Below are 18,011 nucleotides of genomic sequence, written 5' to 3'. Positions count from 1 at the left end.
TACATTTCGCTAAGGGTCTTTATGCTTTTAATATATAAGATAAGATAAGATTTAGGCATGAAACATTTATGTTACCTAGTAGGGAGCATATAGTACTTTTTAAAAAAAAGTAAGTAACAGAAAAGTAATTTGTGTAAAACTATTGCCGTACTAAATGGACAAAAAATCTACTATATGTCTATCTGACAAAGCTTTCAAATTGAGTTTAAATAGTATTTGTTTTACTATTTTCATTCATGTTGGATAGGTATGTGACAAGTTAGATCTAATAAGTACCTATTAAGATTTTGACACATTTATTAATAATTAATTAATAAAATTATGAGGATGATTTGACTAAATTGTTCTTTATCTTTACTCATACTTTTTAGATCGTTATTAGAATGTGTGTAAATTTAGAAAAATTACTTAATCTATTTCTGATTTTCTGAAGCAAGACACTTATTGACCGGAGAGCCGTTGTAATGTCCATAGGTAAGAGGGAATATAACACTATATAGCCGTTTTTAAAATAATAGTCGAAATAAATAAATATATATACATATACATTTCTGTATATTATATATAAAAAATATATATATATAATTTATATATTTTTACGGTTATCGAATATAAATAATTTCGACCGTGGATTAAAAGTAATCTTTGCCCCAGGTAAAATGAGATTAGAATTAACTTCTGTAGAGAAGAAATTACATTAACCACCCAAAATAGGAACCTTTGGGGAAAAAGTAGGCAAGTAGCAATACCAAGTTAACGAATTAAGATATTGAAAGAATTATTTGAGTGACATGAAAAAAAAAAGTTTTACACCGACAATACATATAATTTACATTTCTTCTTAAAAACACTAATTGCTCTAAATTTCACTGTGGACTCCTTATTACGTTTTTATTATTTTCAAGTTAGAAGGAGGCTTTAGTGCAACAGTAAAGTCGCCTCAATCTGACCTATAGGTCACTAGTTTGAGTCGTGGAATCAGTCATTGATCCTTGCGTCAAGGTAGGTTACCTCATTATATCTCTTGAGGTGCAATCATTGTCCAAATCCTGTATAAATATGGGATGTTTTATATGTTATATGTTAAATCTTTTAGCTTCATCATATGTATATATTATAGTAAAAATAGTACGGTATAGCCAGTTTTCGGACTGGTCATTCAAAAATAGTCAGCGTTTACCAAGTCAATGAAAAATAGCCACTATTTTGCTGCAACATAGACCGGTCCAGCATAATATACTGGAGTTCGGTGCACCTGTGTATGAACTACAGCATATTATGCTGGACCGATATACTTTGCTGGCTCCAGTATAATATACTGGAGACTGGAGCACCGGTGCTCCAAACTCCAGTATATTATGATGGACCGGTATACTTGCTGAGACTGGAGGACCGATATACTTGCTGAGACTGGAGGACCGGTATACTTGCTGGAACTCCAGTATATTATGCTGGAGTTCTAGTGTACTTATGTTGGAACTCCATCATATTATGCTGGAGTTCCAGCATACTTATTCTGGAACTCTAGTATAATATGCTGGAGTTCAAGTATACTTATGCTGGAACTCCAGCATAATATACTGGCATATTTTTCGGGTTTTGAACAGTATTTTCGCTCAGATTTATCTTTACATGAAAAGTGACTTAATTTCGATTACTTTTGAAACTGGGCTATTTTTGATCGACCAGTTGTAAATCTGGCTATTTTTTAATTTCTCCCTATACTATATGTTGAATTCCTTGATGTCTTCATGCGTTTCCTTTTTTATATTTTAACTCTTTTTCGTGAAAATTTTGGTTCCACAGTCTCTTATATATATGTGGGTTCGACTCTGATTATCCTTCTCCTCTAGGCTTTGCCAATCTCATATGTAATGAAAAAAATTTAAAGGAAAATATGTTCAACTTACAAAAGGAAAAGGGAGAGAGATGTTGTGATTAAGTAGGCGTTTGGACATAAGAATTGTAAAATTCGAAAAAAATGGTGAAAATTTTTTTCAAGTGAAAATGGCATTTGAAATTTAGAGTTGTGTTTAGACATATATTTCAGTTTGGGTTATTTTGAAGTTTTGTGAGTGAAAATTTTGAAAAACAACTTAAAGTTTTTCAAATTTTCGAAAATTTCCAAAATACATTTTCAAGTGAAAATTAAAAATTGTATGAACAAACGATGATTTCGAAAAAAAGTGAATTCTTTTGGAAAAATCTTCCATCAAATTTTATGTCCAAACGGGCACTAAATATCTCAATCTATATTTTTTGGTGTTTTGTTGGGTGGGGGGTGGGGGGTGTTTGATTGGGTGATTGAGGAATGTGAACAAATTTAAGTGAACAAAAGGCCCACCCACATGCAAAGGATTAATAAGTCAATACTTTCATACCTTCAGTTGCTATCACCTTTTTCTTTTTAATTTCTTTTCTAAAGTCACATTCGACTTTTTTGTAAAAGAAAGAAAGACCAAAAGTATTTTCCTATCAAAACCTCACACATATCACAATCACTTATAAATTGTTTGTATCCTGTGTTCTTTGCTTATAGAAATCAATCCGCGGAGCTAGAACACGATCTACAAACCCAATAGATTTTATTCATACCATATATTTGTCGTAGAAATTCATCGAATATATATAATTTATTAATTTAGAACTCATTAACTTAACCAGATTAGATTCTCGAACCCATAAACTTCAAATCCTGCCTCCTCCTCCGTATGGATAGACCAGCTCTTTGGATTGTAATAAAAAAAGGGAATACCATGTAATTCAAGACATGGATGTAAAATTGGAGGAAAGATTGATTTATCCTTTGACTTAGTTTTTTTAGTTCCCTCTTAAAATCAGCATATGTTTTTCTTCTAAATTTAATTTATTGGAAAACGAAGATGGGTAATCAATACCAACTACTATGCAAGTGGAATCGGCTATATGAGGATTCATCATAACTTCAATTAGAGAACGCCATGATTTGCAAACGCGTTTGAGACAAGACGTGAATGGATTGTTAATTAGCATCTTTATGGATGGATTTTTGTGATTTATTGTCGTGATATACTTGAAGTAAATCTGTGCTCTAATTCTACCCAACTTCAAATTCCCTTCCATCCCGAAAACAGAACCAAACATGACCGTAAAAAGGAATAGCTAACTCGAATGAATTAAAAAAATTATAAAGAACGAATAGCTAACTCGAATTAATGAAAAAATTAAACTGAGTTGTAATCCTATAGGGCATTAGGAGAGATTAAAGTCTCTACATATGCTAGTGTAACATATTTAGAGTAATAGTAGCCTTCATGCAGACCAACTTTAACTTGTTCAAGCCCATCAACTTCAACTTCTACAAATTTTCGTCTTTTTGAATCATAAACGTTGAATATAAACTCATCATCTATATCCTGCAAAATCAATACATCTAAATCCTTACTAAAAGCCAAAGGGTTGGTCCAACATATATCATCCCAGAAATCTACAGGATTTGTAATTGCTACTCCCATATTTTACTCCATTTGCTACTCATTCCATTCTTTTCCATACAGTACCAAACTTTACAATCTTGCATCTCATTAATACAGGTCGAACAGATAGCCAAAATGTTTTCTCCCACAGTTAATACATCTGCCCCATCTGGATATAATATTTCTTCAATTTTTTCATTTTTCAAATCCAAACATTGAATAATCTCGTGGTCATGCTCAACTGTGATCAAATAAACAAATACATCATCTACAACTATTTCTCCCCTAAAGCCATCGCACCGAGGTAACTTGCCAATCAGTTTCCACGAGTCAGTTTTAGTCGAAAATATTTGAACATAATAGCCATCTGATCTTGTTCTTACAACTCTTAACTATTTCGTAATCCTGGAAAGAAGAAACATGGCCTAAACTATAGTAACTCTTACCCCAATTCGCATCAGGGATTGGACTAGGGATTATTCTTGATTCTCTGATGGTCGGGTTCCACAAAACAATTATGTCAGAAGAGAAGCATAGAAGAGATAAACCATTGCAAGAATTCACAAATACAGAATCACACGTAAATAATTCATCCCATAAAATTTTGATATCTTGAAATGGAAGCTCAAGAGGAGAGACAACAGAATCATGTCGAAGTGGAGCATCTATGGAGTAGCAGTCTAGGTAACACGACCTGTACCAGCAAGCCAATAAGATTCTGTGACAATTTATATCACTTTGGCATCCGTCACGGTGTTGTTTGATGAATTGACGATCTTCAATTAGAGAACGCCATGATTTGCAAACAAGTTTGAACTTTCCAAGTGATTTGACAAGAAGCTTTAGCAGTATATCGACGACGATATCATCGGGAAAGTTATGAGGCATTCTAACAGCTAAAAGATTTTGGGTTTGAGCTACTGTTTGTTTTGGTCTAAAGAATTAGTGTCCTAGATATAGGGTTTAACATAAGTGAAGCAAGCAAACAATTAACGCTGCTTTTTTTCCTTTTTTAGGTAGAAGAAGGATTCTTAACATCTAAACTTTTTAATTCGTTTACCCAACTGTCATATCGCTTATTTTTGCCTTTTCCTAGTGGGAATAGGATTTCAATTTTACCTTTTTCTTATTCGATTGAGCCAATATTTCTTCTGTCATACCTGAAACATTTGCTGATTTTCTTTCGCAACCTTGTCAATTTGCTTGAATAGTTTCCACCAATTCCAACATATAAACCAAGTTCCTTACTTCCTCATGCAAGTTATCTACTGCTTTCGAGTATAATTCTAAAATACTAACAAATGAAGCGTTAAGAAAAAATTGCACTGGTATCTTAAATAAGGTTAAGAGAAGCACGGTTCAGTATTCAATAGAAGAACGAAATAATCATGAATATATCAATCACACATGACATATAATGTATTCAAACTTCATGTGAGTAAGTGAAGGGTTTTACGATGCTTATGCTCCAACTTCCTACCATGGCAGGTGATGATCTACTCTTCTACACTGATTGCTTACAAAATTGGGCAAAACAAGAGCTCTAACGCCATAAGGTCAAGGACATCGATGAAGCCATCGTAGGGCCTGCGTCTTTGACTGAATATAAGGCGAAGGGGCATAAGGGAAGAGATAACAACGGTAAAGCCATCAAAGGTGATACCTAGAGAAAGATTACTTATTTAAAAACAGGATTTGGTTTTAAAGTAAGTGTATCTCAACAAGAATTTATTACACTGCAATAATCTTTTAGATGGCTTCTATCTATTTTACAACAGCGGAATTACCGGGAGCACTTTAAATTATCGCGAGGTTCTACAATTGTGATTCAGAAACAAAGACTAGCACAACAATGTGAGACATGGAATCTACCTACCTAGTAGAATTGGATGGTGCTTTGGACAAAGCTCGACTGGACCGCACTTTAGATAAATGAAGCTGAGGCTGCATTTCTTCTCAACTACCTTAGCAACAAGATTCTTCTCCAGCCAAGGGTCCCGAGTCTTCACGTTTTATTATCAACAATCTCCGGAAGGCTCTTCAGTGCCTGTGGTGGAAAAAGAGATTTATACCAACGGAACAGAGAAAGAAAAAAAAGATTATGATATGATGATTAAACCATGATTTTTACTGCTGACCTGATACAAGTACCAGGAAACAAAGGCATCCGTAGCAGCATATTGTAGTTTTTCCTTAGATAACTCATTAGCCTCCCAATTTCCCAACCTGATCTTACGTGGCTTGGGGAGCTGCAAGAACAAGAAAATCTCTGTTGAATCTCATACTTAATTGCAAGAAAAAAAAAAAGAATTCAAATTGAAGAAAAGAAAACTAGAAAGATCTACAGGGAGTAGCAGCATATAATAATTACTCCTAATATAGCAAGACAATGTCTTCCCAGCAAGACTTGCACTCAAAATATGCACATATGTCCAGCTGATGATGTAGCATTTCTATTTGGTTTCTTTTCTAAACAGTTGCAAGGTTGAAGTTCACCACACGTACTTTAACAAGTCAACTAAGTAAAACTCAGTCGATCGATACAAACAGGCTCAGCAGCCCTACAAACTGGAATAAAGCAAGAAACCAATCCCCATTTCCCCCTCTGCCCTCCCAACCCCCAGTTCAAGGATCTTAAATGGCGGCAAGGAAAAACACAAAATAAAGTAACATAGTAATAGATATCGTTGAAACAGAAACCAAAAGAAAACCTGCTTGGCAAGAAGCTTCTCAGTTAGTGATGCTAGACTCCACTTCTTGGGCTCTTCATCAAGCTTTTTGTTGGCGAGTTCAGAAAGATCTTCCAAAGTCTTTACAGATACATTGTGATCTACGGAAACTTTGTAAGCATCATTTGCAATCCACACACCCACCTATTGATTAATTGGAACACTAAAAAGTTAAAAACACATATCCTATTATTGTTTGATAAATGTTCCTGAAAAATGAACAAGTGTCAACCTTCACAACTGTTGGATCCTCAAGAAGAGATTGCAGAGTTTGAGGGATTCCGGAGTGAATAATATGCAGAACGTAACAACTACTCTTGTCGCCACATATCTGCATAACAGCAGCCTTCCCAGGTGCCACGCCTGAAGAAAGCACCTATTATTATGTAATGAGCGATACTAGGGTGCAATTTCACAAATAAAGACAATGAAATGAAGTACAAAATCCAATTAATTTAGTATGTGACAACCGAAACAAAAGGTCATGAGGAGTTATATGTGCCTTCTTATACTAAAGAGTATGCTTAAGTAAAAAAAAGTATGAGACACAAGAAGTGAAGCCAAATAGGGAATAAGTGATGCACAGATCACCTGTAAAGGCGGTATTTACAACAACAACAACGACCCAGTTAAATCCCACTAGTGGGGTCTGGGGAAGGGCGGTATTTAGTATCCAATAATTAATCTTTTTGAGCATAAAAAAAAGAATAATATCTCAATCAAATATTTTGGCAGAAATAAATAGAGAGAAAATAAGTCTTCCTAATCACCATGAGCTACATAGGATTCTTGGTCGATATCCAACTTAAGATGCAGGTGCAATCACTAAGGTCCAAGGAATTGTCTGTTTTCTAAAAGCATCTTTGTCATCAGCATTTTCTGGATGTACTTTTCATGGTAAACCTGGAAACCAAGAATCTTAGCTATCAAATTCTCCACTCTCATTCCTCTAAGCAGATGACAATTGATAAAGTGACATGCATATTGAGGATTCATATATCCAGCTCCCACTAGCTTTGATTGAAGCATAGTAGTTACCGTTCTCGTTGTAGAAAACAACAGATCAAGTAAATTTCCTTAAAATCACGTGATGAACTATCAAAATTCATCAGGTGTCATAACAAACTATATAATCTTTTGAACCAGCAGGGATGGTACTTCAAAAAAAAATTCACAAGTTATAACTTACACACGACAGTAAAAAAATAACACATTCCATTTAACGCCAACTCAAATGAAGCTTAGTATAAATGAATTCAAAAGCTAGTACACTGAAAGACTGATAGAACTCAAGAATTCCCATTGAAGTTTGCAAAGCTCAGACTGAAGTCAAACTATTAACATTGATCTGACCTTTTCTAAAACTGGGCCTCCATTCAATGTCAAATCCAAGAGCAACATGCCCTTCTTTCCTCTTCTTTTCCTCAACAAAATTTAAAAGCTCTACTGCAGAATTCTCCACTTCTTTAGTAGTTCTGCTATATATAACACGTCCTTTAAATGATATTTCCGGGTATTGCATCACTATCTTAGCTGCTACATCACAAACAAAAAATAAAAAAGGAAACTTGGACATTAAACCCTTATTCAAAAATTAGCAACCATCTTAATATACAACACTAACAAACATTATTAATTTTCCCTAAATTTTCACAGAATTTCACCATGAGATCAAAATAAGATAGGTAAACTTTGGAGCAATAACCGTATGCCAAACTGTTTACAATGTGCTACAATGAACTAACATTAGTTCGCTATAAATCATCTCATTAAGGGTTAAATAGATTTTTTTAAAGCTAAATTGCCGCCAAATATAGAAATGTCATTCTTTATTAGACATGCAAAAATGAAGGTGTGCCACATAAATTGGGATAAAGCAGTATAACTTTATTTCCACTCCTTACGACTAATATTACGTGAGTTTAAGTTATATTCACCGTCATATTAAGAAATTATTTAACACTATTAGGTCACTCAAACGATATTTGCAAATCCAACATCTTACAATGACAGTGTATATCATATTACATTCTACTATAATTATACTAACTCAAACTACAACATGATTTTTTTTTAATTTTCAACCAAAAATAATTACTCCTCAAAAACATTTAACTACAATGAAAGGAAAAAAAAAAGAAGAGAAAAGCCGTTACCTTGAGTAGAAGAACGAAAGGAATAACTACACTGAGACCGAGTTCTAGTGCAAGGAGACAAAGACGACATCGAATTAGTAGCTTCATTTTGGAAGTCAAAAACAAAAAGCGATTCCGGCAATCTCCGGCGACTTTTCCGGCGATTTTCGTCGCCATCGCCGGCGGAAGATGAGTCTTCGGAATTCTGAAGCCTTTTAGTAGCTGATTGAAATGCGACATCAATTTCATGGAGTTCTTCTTCTGTAAAAGGTCGATCCCAATCGTTTGATTCGCTAGAAATTGGGGGGGTTTCCATTTTCCTTTTGCTAAAAAGAGTACATAAGAATTTTCTTTTCAGCTAAAATAGCGGGCATGTTCAAGCTTTTTGATTTCTATTTTTATTAATTACATTATCCTCCCTTATTGTTTTGTTATGATTTGATTTACACCCAATATAACTATATAAATACACTTTACACCCTATACTCTAGTGTTAAGAATTTCTATATTTTTTCTTGTGCATTAGAATGAAATAGATCAAAATTGAGAAAAATTGGATGCTAAAGATTCATATAATCGAGCTTAATTAGCTTGGGATTTGCTGTAGTTACTATTGTGCACTTACTCTACTCGTAATGTAATCGGAAATTTCCAGCTCATAAGTTGGAAAGTAATTTCGAAATTATAAAGACACCGAAAAAGTATATAAAGAATACATTTGACTAAAGTTTTGTAATTGATAGCAGAAAAAAGTACAAACAACATTACAAGTAGTATAACTCAGTACTATAAAAATAAAAAAGGTTCACTATATGCATAATCAATAAATTGTACCATAACTATTTGAGGAAAATTTTGACACATTAGACATTATAACCTTTCTCTCTAGAAGAGAAAAAAAACTATTCTAACTCTTACAACAACAGCAATAACAACAATAATTATACTACACGCTTCAATTTGGAGTAATTTGAGGCCGACTATATAAATCTTCACTGATCATCTGCTCCATTCAAGTTCATAATCTCAGACCAATATTATAGTACAAAATATATATTTATTATTATATGTCAAATTATATATGACATACCTCTTACATTTGAGACAATAAACAATTATTGAATCACTAACATATTAAATTTTAAAAAAAAAATCACTTAATGTGGGGTACTAGCTGCAACAACTTTAAGAATATCTAAGGGAATATGAATAAATTTAACTAAAGCATTACGTGCATTAGCAACCTCTGCAATATGATTATCAACATAATCTTCAACATCAACAGAATTAGCAGTTCTCATTGCCTTAAGACGAGGATAACAAACTTCAAAATCTGTTATGGCAGTTGTATAGTATTTAATCGCGTCGTTAAACGCGCCATTAACAGTAGAATCAACAGCGTCATTAATTAACTCTATCGCGGGTATGAAATGGTCGTTGCAATCGCTTAAAGCTTGTTGTGTATCGGACGATAATTGTGCGCTATTATTCAAAAGTTTCAATCTCACTGTAATTGACACATTTGTAGCTTCTTGTTCAATTTTTTTGAGTGCCAAAAATGCTATTGTTTTTAAATCGGCTTTTTGAAGAGATTCGAGGTCTGATTTAGATCTATCTGTTTGAATCCACGAAATACATTCGTTATCGTTATTACATGCTTTGATAAGATTTGGTGGAGGAATTTGTAAAGGTAGAATTTGAAGTCTTCCTTTGACAATAGGTAATTGAAAGGTAAGGCTTAGGCAAAGGAAAAAGGCTAAAGGAATTAATTTGACAAGAAAAGAATTTGACCTCCTTGAAATCGAGAAGGAGATCAAAGCCATCTTAGTTATCTTTTTCTTTCTTTCTTTTTTTCTTGTTTTTTCCTCTCTTTTTTTTCCTTCCTTTTTTTCAAATTTACTTGAGTATTATCATTATCTTCTTGTTTTCTCTCTTTTATAAGAAAAATATTATTGATAGTTGAAAAAGATTGGTAGAGATAAATGATCTCTCTACCACCAATTATGAAGTGGTTTGAACTTTTTTGAGGGTCTAATTTATTCCCTTTTCTTGTTATAAAAATGAACTAATTAAAATTGAAGGATTGTGTTGTATCCATGTTTAAAAGTGAGGGGAAAGGGTTTTTTCTTTTTTTTGAATTTATTTTTGTTTTTGTTAATTATATGTGTTAAGTTTTTGTTACAAATTACACGTGTCGTTCATTGATTGGCTTATTTGCCACGTCATTGGCAAGTGTAACTCACATATATGATCTTTTGCACTCGAGTATTTACTTGATCTACGTAATACACACTTGAAGTGTCTAATTGATAAAGGGGTCAGTTGAGGTGTTTGTTTGATCGTTGTGGACAACTTAAAGGGGCCATTTATGTATTTCGCCTTCATTTTATTAAGTTTACTTCCTTTAGGAAAAAAATGTAAAGAAAAGCTTAATTTTTCTTAGAATTGTGTTGGTTATAGCCTATTCAATTGGATCACGCTGTATATAGCGGCATTCTTCACAACAATTAGCAAAATCACTAAAAGTAAACGAAATCTGAACATAGTACAATCAGACCTCTTTATATTATATAACAATAATTCACTATAGAAATCGAACTTTTCTTGTAACCGATTTTTATGTTATGTTATGATATATGTCCTATATAACATCACTTATATATAGCAGCCAAAAAATATTGTATCAAACAAGAGTACTATAGAGAGGCTGGACGGTAGATTATATTCTTAAATCTATTCGTTTCCTATTCAAGATATAGCAAATTCCTCTCAATGTTATCGATCAATTTACCTATAAACTAATCGAAGTATTCAATGTATGATCTAGGGTCTGTTTGGAAAGCCACAGGTAATTGGAATTGGTGTAATTATTACAACCTAGTAATTACATAGTTGTGTAATTACGACGACCTGTTTGTTTGTTATAGTGTAATTACAGTGTAATTACAAGTTTACTATTTGGTTGCACAAGTGTAATTACACAGTTAAATTAAATTTTAAATGAAGTAATTACCAAAATTTAAAACTTAATATAATAAATATATGCATATAAATTTTTATAAGTATAAATGATATTATATTTGGTGTCTAAGATATATATTTTTTCGTAAATATACATTAATTAGTAATCATATATTTATAACTAATGTTGTTAAAATAATTTATATATATTTTCCAATTAATAATATTTAGTTTAGATACTTACAAAAACTAAAAACATACGTTTTGTAAGAACATCATGGAATTCATGTTTTATAAAAAAAAATGAACAACAAGCAATGTGAGCCAATACTACTAAAACAAGTAAATTGGAACCATCAATATAGCACAATTTTAAAATCCAAAAAAAAAAAAAAAATTAACATATGTCAAATTCCAACATAATAATAGTAAGTTCCACTACAACTTAAGATTAGGAAACATAACAAGTTTATAACCACATTCAACAATGAAATTTCACGTTAATTGCGTCACTCATTATATGCCAAGTTTGTTAATGACTTATTATTTCTAATATTAGGAGGTGTAGTTTCAAAAAATAGAATAATAAAATATAAATAATTATACGGAATCACAAGAAATAAAGGTAGAGAAATAAATGATAAATAATGTACAAAGAAAAATATATTTTAAAATTTCAAAAAACAATAAAAAGTAAAAATAAAATTAAAAAGTAAAATAATAGAAATAAAAAGTTATAAAGAAAATAAAATAAAATAAAAACAAAAGGGCAAGAAACTAAAAAGTAAACCTTGTAATTACACGGTGTAATTACCACCAATTCTCACCTCCCTCTTGAGAATTGGAGAGTGTAATTACACCCTTTAATTACACCCAATTCCATGATGACTAAGTAATTACTTGGTCAAACAAATATGACAAACTGTGTAATTACACCCAATTACACTCAAATCCAATTCCTAGGTGGCTTTCCAAACATGCTCCTAGTGTTTATTAGGGAGCGAAGGCTTGGGCACCTCAACGACAGTGATGCATGAATAATTCCATCCACCACGACTTGGACAAATAAGAAATAATCATTTAGCATTTTGTCTCTTTTTTGGGTTCAAAAATTTATCTCCCCTAATTTTCACCCACTTCATTGACCGCTATGTTATAATTGAGAGTCTCAAATAAACTGGATTCTGAGAACTGAATACAAAATGCAATAAGAAGAATTATAGATAGTTGACTAGTTTCTATGTCTATAGTATTGTAACTAAATGTAACACCATTCTACACTTTAACCCTCAAAATGTCATAAACACCTTATAGACTATGTTGATAACAATCAAAATTTCACGAAAGATACCAAGTGATCATACTATTGAGCTAGCTACAGAATAAAAGGGCAGCCCGCTGCATTAAGCTCTCGCTATGTGCGGGGTCCGGGGAAGGGCCGGACCACAAGGGTCTATCGTATGCAGCCTTACCCTGCATTTCTGCAAGTGGTTGTTTCCACGTCTCGAACCCGTGCCCTTCTGATCACACGACAGCAACTTTACCAGTTATGGAATAGTAACTTAAAGCTGAACAAGTTCCCTGCAAGGAAAAAATGAATATTCTGCTGATCGCGGAGAAGTTAATTTATTTCCCAAGTTCACACCAGTACCAAGTAGCAGCCAAATAAGCAGCAGCAAACTCCTAGTCCAAACGGCTAAGGGGTTAAGATAAATATCTTGAACTTCGAACTAGCATCAACACGTCTGATCCAGCAACAAAACCATAAGAACTACTCATTCTTATGGTATTTCCGCGACCAAAGATAGCAGAAACACCGTTACTCACTCTCGGTAAGTCATCAAAAGGAGGATATACCTTTCGAACGAGCTAACAGCATTTGTGTACTATAAGATATCAAGGTAGAAGAAGCTTCTTAGAACTGGATATATCATGCGTGTCTCCACTAATAAATATTTCCGCAGCAGCAAAGACAACTGTATGGCTCTGTTCTTCAAAGCCTGAGACCAAAAAAAACAGTCACGTATAATTCAAGCAAAAGAAGCAAACATTAAATAATAGCTTAAATGAAGAAAATGGATAATATAACATGATATAATAAAAGAATCTTTTCTTCGCCTTTTCCAAAAGGGTGCTTCTGAATGCTAATAGCGTCAAGCAATTTAATAGAAGAGTTGAAGAATGAATGAGTTATAATGGAGATAATGATGTGTGCTAAAATAACAACCTACTTTCCTCTTTTCGAATATTGTCTAGGTTGCATGGTAAGAAGGCGTATGTTGAGAAGAAATTATTAGTAATGTTTAGGCAGATGCCGATCCAGGAAATCTTAATGGCTTTAGTCTTACAGGTTTTTAACACTGAATTCATTGTATATTTGCGATTCTGGGTTCATAAGTTCACATTTATTGTAATTTTCGTAGCTTTCACAATACGCTTATGCTGCGTGTCAAAAAATACTGTTTGAACCCATAAAAACTATGCTACATCCCACAGGGCGTATAGGCAAAAGATAGAGCTAAGAATGTCCACCTAACTCCTGAGCATCTTTGACATCGGGCGTAAAGAAATCCTATAGGATGAAAGAACTACTTCACTATGAGCATAACATCATACAACCTAATCGACGTAAAGGGTAATCGTTCCTAGAGTCCTGAGCATCAAGCCCAAAGTACAATCAGACCATGCAAAGGCCTATGAAAAAACATAATATCTTTGGTTAAAAAGAGAAAGGTGAAAAGAACGAATCCATTTAAATTCTCGTATGAGTTGAGTCCTTAGAGATAATGAGTAGATGAAAATTAAAAGATCTCCAAATTGCCCTGCTCCGCCACTTTTATAGGCCTCATTGCAGCAACAAGTCTCAATCCTGAACAGAAAATTACATTGATATTTGTGCTTAAATTTTTTTCAATTGCTTTAGCTTAACTGAAATAGCTTTACTAGTTCATTCTAAATACAAGTTAGCCATTAAGAAAATAAATTATCTTTCAGTAAGTATTACGAGAAGTGATTATCCAATAAGCTTAATATGTTACAGCTTCTAAAGCAGTCGATGCAAGAGCTATTAAGAAGCCATTTTCTGACCAACAAGGAACCTAGTATGAAACAAGTTTATGCAAAACATAGAGTATACGAACCTCAACGTAATCCAAAAATCTCCTCCGGAGGATCATATATATGCCGATCAGGAAAAATCTCCTCAAAGTCTTGCTTAACTCTGTTCCTTAATAGGGGATGTGGCAAAAGTCCCTTCAATAAAATCCTGAAAGGCAGCTCCTCGGGTGGATACGGAGACTTTTTCATGTCCTCGAAAATGTTCATAGCATCTGCAGGAGATCCGTCTCTCAAGAAGCCCCGAATAACTTCAGTGAATGTCTGACAATCGGGAAATAGATCTTCCTTTCTCATGCTCTCCCATAACTTCATTGCATCATCCATCTTTCTCCGTCTAGCCAATGCTATGATCAGGTCCTTGTAAAGATAAACATCGGGTTGGTACCAGTCCTGTTTCTGAATCACCCAAAACACCTATACATACAAACAATTAGTTGTGTGTGTTAATGCCATTCCATATTGCAACCGAAGCATAAAAAGGAAATGCATAGCTTCTCTCTCTCTCTCTCTCTCTCTTTCCCCATAATGTAAGTAATTCTATTCATAAAAAGATTTCTCATATCGAAGCAGTAAACCAAAAAGTAAAGAATCTACAAAAGAATACGAGTCTCTACAATCGATAACACCTCTTCTTTACAAGCTAGAAACTCAAGGGTGCAGCAAAAAGAAACTATTTATGAGAAGCTATTCCTCAAACAAGGGTCAAATAAAAAGTGTCTCTTTCACTGTACCGGACATCATCATTGTAGCTCAAACAAATTCAATACCTCCCACCACAAGCGAGTTTCCACCTGACAATGTAGGAGGAGGCAGCCCACATCTTTATACGAATATTAGATCGTAAAGCACCGAGTAGCATCTGTAATCCTCTGTTTTTTTCCCAAATTCTCAGTTGTCAAGATCACTTTACATATGTCCATTGTATCACAGAGCATTAGAAGAATTAAGTCAATATCACAGTTCATCTAGCATAGTTTCTTAAGTCTACATCTACATAAACTTCAATTTCAAATTAACGTAAAAGGACAACTTCACAATCAAACTTATCATAAAGCCACTGAAAACTATTTATCCAAATCTATCATTTATGATCTAATATAAGCAACTTCTCCTATGTATCATCACCATAAGCATCAACTATATACTCGATAATTGTAAAGTACCAAAAGCACTTTACTGCAGCATCTTCCTTACAAGTTACAAGTGAAACTGTACAAATTTATCGCTTCCAAGTAAACTTGGGAAATTAGATGAATGGTAACATTACCATTAGTCATGAGGATCCGGAATATCACACATTAATTTACCAAAACAAAGACTCAATAACGAAAAGAAAGATAGATTCTTTGGGAGCCTTCCTTTCTTCAAACAAACGAAAAAGAGATAGAATCGGGCCGAAATGCCTTTCTAGATATTCCTCAGTGTCCCAACTATCACTAGAGGTGGATGGAGCCTATATTCAATGTTCAACTGAACCCAATATTTATAAACCAATACAACAAATATTAAGTTCTAAATCTATAACTCAAAAGTACAATGCGTCCAATATAAAGAACCTTAAAGGTTGAACCTTTCAAGTTTATTCACACAACGTGAGAGCATTCTAACCCTTCCACAATACCTAGACACTATAAAGGGACACACAAGAAACATTGCAGCTTTGCATTATTATGATTAAAACAATAACTTCCTACTCTTTTTTAAAAGACACCGTGGTGTCCGGGCCAGCTTATGCACAGACTAATTCCCCGAAAACCTGTTACCTCTCCAACAGATACCAGGTAACTCTGTAACTTCCTATTATACTAAATACAGCAATAAAACCTCTGAAACAGAACATGAAAAATAGTAAAAGTCACAATCTTTTGCAGTAAAAAACTAACCTTAACAGCAAGAGAAACCTCTTCTTGTCTTTCAAGTTCATTAAGGACAGCAATCAAGTCCATTTTTAACAGCCTAAGTACATGTGTTTTAACAAACTTATCAAGCTTTTCTTCATCATCTTTGAATCTTTTTAACCCAAGTATCACAAATATTGCTTCTTTTCCTATTAACTTTTTACCCCTCCAAAGTGGTCCTCTTGGTCTTCCATCATGGTAAAATCTCACAACCCCTAAGAAACTTCTAGAAAACTGTGGGACCCATGTTGAGGAACAAGAAGAAGAGGCTAAGTTTGAAGAGATTTTTGGTAATGGAGAAACAACTGAAAGGTGTTTAAGGAGAAATAAAGATGGGATTTTTAGTCTTGAAATTGCTCTAGTTGACATTTTTTGAGAATTGGGTATTGAAGGGGAGAGTGTGTAGGTGAGGGTGGGGATGGGTGGGGGTGGTGGTGGTGATGGTGGTGCTCCGGCGGAAGGGTTTAAGGGGTTGGTACTAGGGTTGAGAATTTCCGATTATTAACTTGAAATTGGGAAGAACAGTACGAGTGAAAAATGATCAATTTGCGAAAAAATGACCAAATTGCAAAAATGACCAATTTAAGATGCTGTGACTATTTTGCAAAAAGGCAAAATATACTATTTGGCTTTTAAAGTGGTCGAGAATTACATTGAACTTTCCAAAGCAAACATACATCACTAATAAAATTTGCATCACTTATCTTCCCTTTTAGTTAATATCCTTCAACGCTGCAGCCTGACTTACAATAATGGCTACTATCGATTCCCCAAGTACACGCAACTACTCGTGGTCGTCAAGTAATAAAGTAATTCGAAAGTTCGATGTCGAACTCATAAAAACTTAAATTAATCGCTAATTAAGCTAACTAAAATCAATTAATTGTCCAAAATAATCAAAAATATTATTTTTCTACTAAAGTAATAAAGTAATTAGCTAAATTGTTTAGGAGCAAACGATTGTGGTTTGATTTTAATCAAACGAGATGAAGATTCCAGGTTTGTGGTTGGTTTATCAGTCTTATTGAGTGCGTAATTACACATGTTAATCCAAATTATCTATCATTGCTAGTTGACCAGATCATTTGTATAAATAACATGTTCCCACCTTACTATCCATCTATCCACAATATATCAACCCTATATTCCTATGATCTTGAATCTATCATGAACGAAGAAAATACGTTATTCAAATAAGCAAAGCTATTAGGTATATTCCTATCCTAACAGCGAAATCATTCCCCGAGCCACGAGTTCAGAAACAAGTGTAAGCACGTGATTTTTGCCCAATATGAGAATTATTCCCAAAAAATCCAAAAATAAAATGATTTTTCTTTGGTGTGCAATTTTGTGATATTTTGAATAATTATTTGTATTTGTCTGTGCGTGTTTATTTGATAAATTAATAAAAAATACAAAAATATGTAGCATTTTGCATGTAGGATTTAATTCTATAGTTGTTAGTAATTAAATTTGTTTTACAAAAATTAAAAAATTACAAAAATAGGCATCGTTTGCATTTTTAGCATTTAATGTCCAAATATACAATTTTATGCTTAATTATTACTTAATTGTGCGTTAATTATTATTGGGAGTTAATTTGCGCTTTTATAACTTAATTTAATTCTTAATAATAGTTTAAGTATTTTTATAATTTAGTTTTAGAGAAATAAAAGAAGAAAAAAGAGCGAAAATATAAAGAAAGTCGGAATTGGG

General features: G+C 33.4%; 3 protein-coding genes across 4 annotated transcripts; all 3 read right to left on the bottom strand.

Moving 5' to 3' along the window:
- Positions 1-3,221: 3,221 nt before the first annotated feature.
- On the bottom strand, positions 3,222-4,343 carry LOC107764223 (putative F-box protein At3g16210). Its single transcript, XM_075218261.1, has 3 exons — positions 3,839-4,343; positions 3,614-3,696; positions 3,222-3,395 (listed from the first exon to the last, which is right to left on the bottom strand). Exons 1-3 carry the CDS (start codon positions 4,341-4,343, stop codon positions 3,222-3,224), a joined length of 762 nt encoding a protein of 253 aa, XP_075074362.1.
- A 792-nt stretch (positions 4,344-5,135) lies between these two features.
- Positions 5,136-8,666, bottom strand: LOC107764221 (3'-5' exonuclease). 2 transcript variants are annotated; one of them, XM_016582772.2, is made up of 6 exons: positions 8,341-8,666; positions 7,538-7,720; positions 6,417-6,547; positions 6,167-6,328; positions 5,594-5,704; positions 5,136-5,502 (listed from the first exon to the last, which is right to left on the bottom strand). In XM_016582772.2, the coding sequence occupies exons 1-6, from the start codon at positions 8,633-8,635 to the stop codon at positions 5,461-5,463; spliced, it is 924 nt and encodes a 307-aa protein (XP_016438258.1). In that variant the 5' UTR covers positions 8,636-8,666; the 3' UTR covers positions 5,136-5,460. The 2 variants fall into 2 exon arrangements, with proteins under 2 accessions (XP_016438258.1, XP_016438259.1); XM_016582773.2 differs by having other exon boundaries at positions 7,538-7,717; positions 8,341-8,663.
- Positions 8,667-12,504: 3,838 nt separating this feature from the next.
- On the bottom strand, positions 12,505-16,972 carry LOC107764222 (protein THYLAKOID ASSEMBLY 8-like, chloroplastic). The gene is made up of 3 exons (XM_016582774.2): positions 16,281-16,972; positions 14,421-14,811; positions 12,505-13,280 (listed from the first exon to the last, which is right to left on the bottom strand). Exons 1-2 carry the CDS (start codon positions 16,662-16,664, stop codon positions 14,422-14,424), a joined length of 774 nt encoding a protein of 257 aa, XP_016438260.1. The 5' UTR covers positions 16,665-16,972; the 3' UTR covers positions 12,505-13,280; position 14,421.
- Positions 16,973-18,011: the final 1,039 nt, after the last annotated feature.

The sequence above is a fragment of the Nicotiana tabacum genome, chromosome 7 (genome assembly GCF_000715075.1).
Source record: "Nicotiana tabacum cultivar K326 chromosome 7, ASM71507v2, whole genome shotgun sequence".
NCBI classification, from domain to species: Eukaryota; Viridiplantae; Streptophyta; class Magnoliopsida; order Solanales; family Solanaceae; genus Nicotiana; species Nicotiana tabacum.
This window is presented reverse-complemented; position numbering and strand designations above follow the sequence as displayed.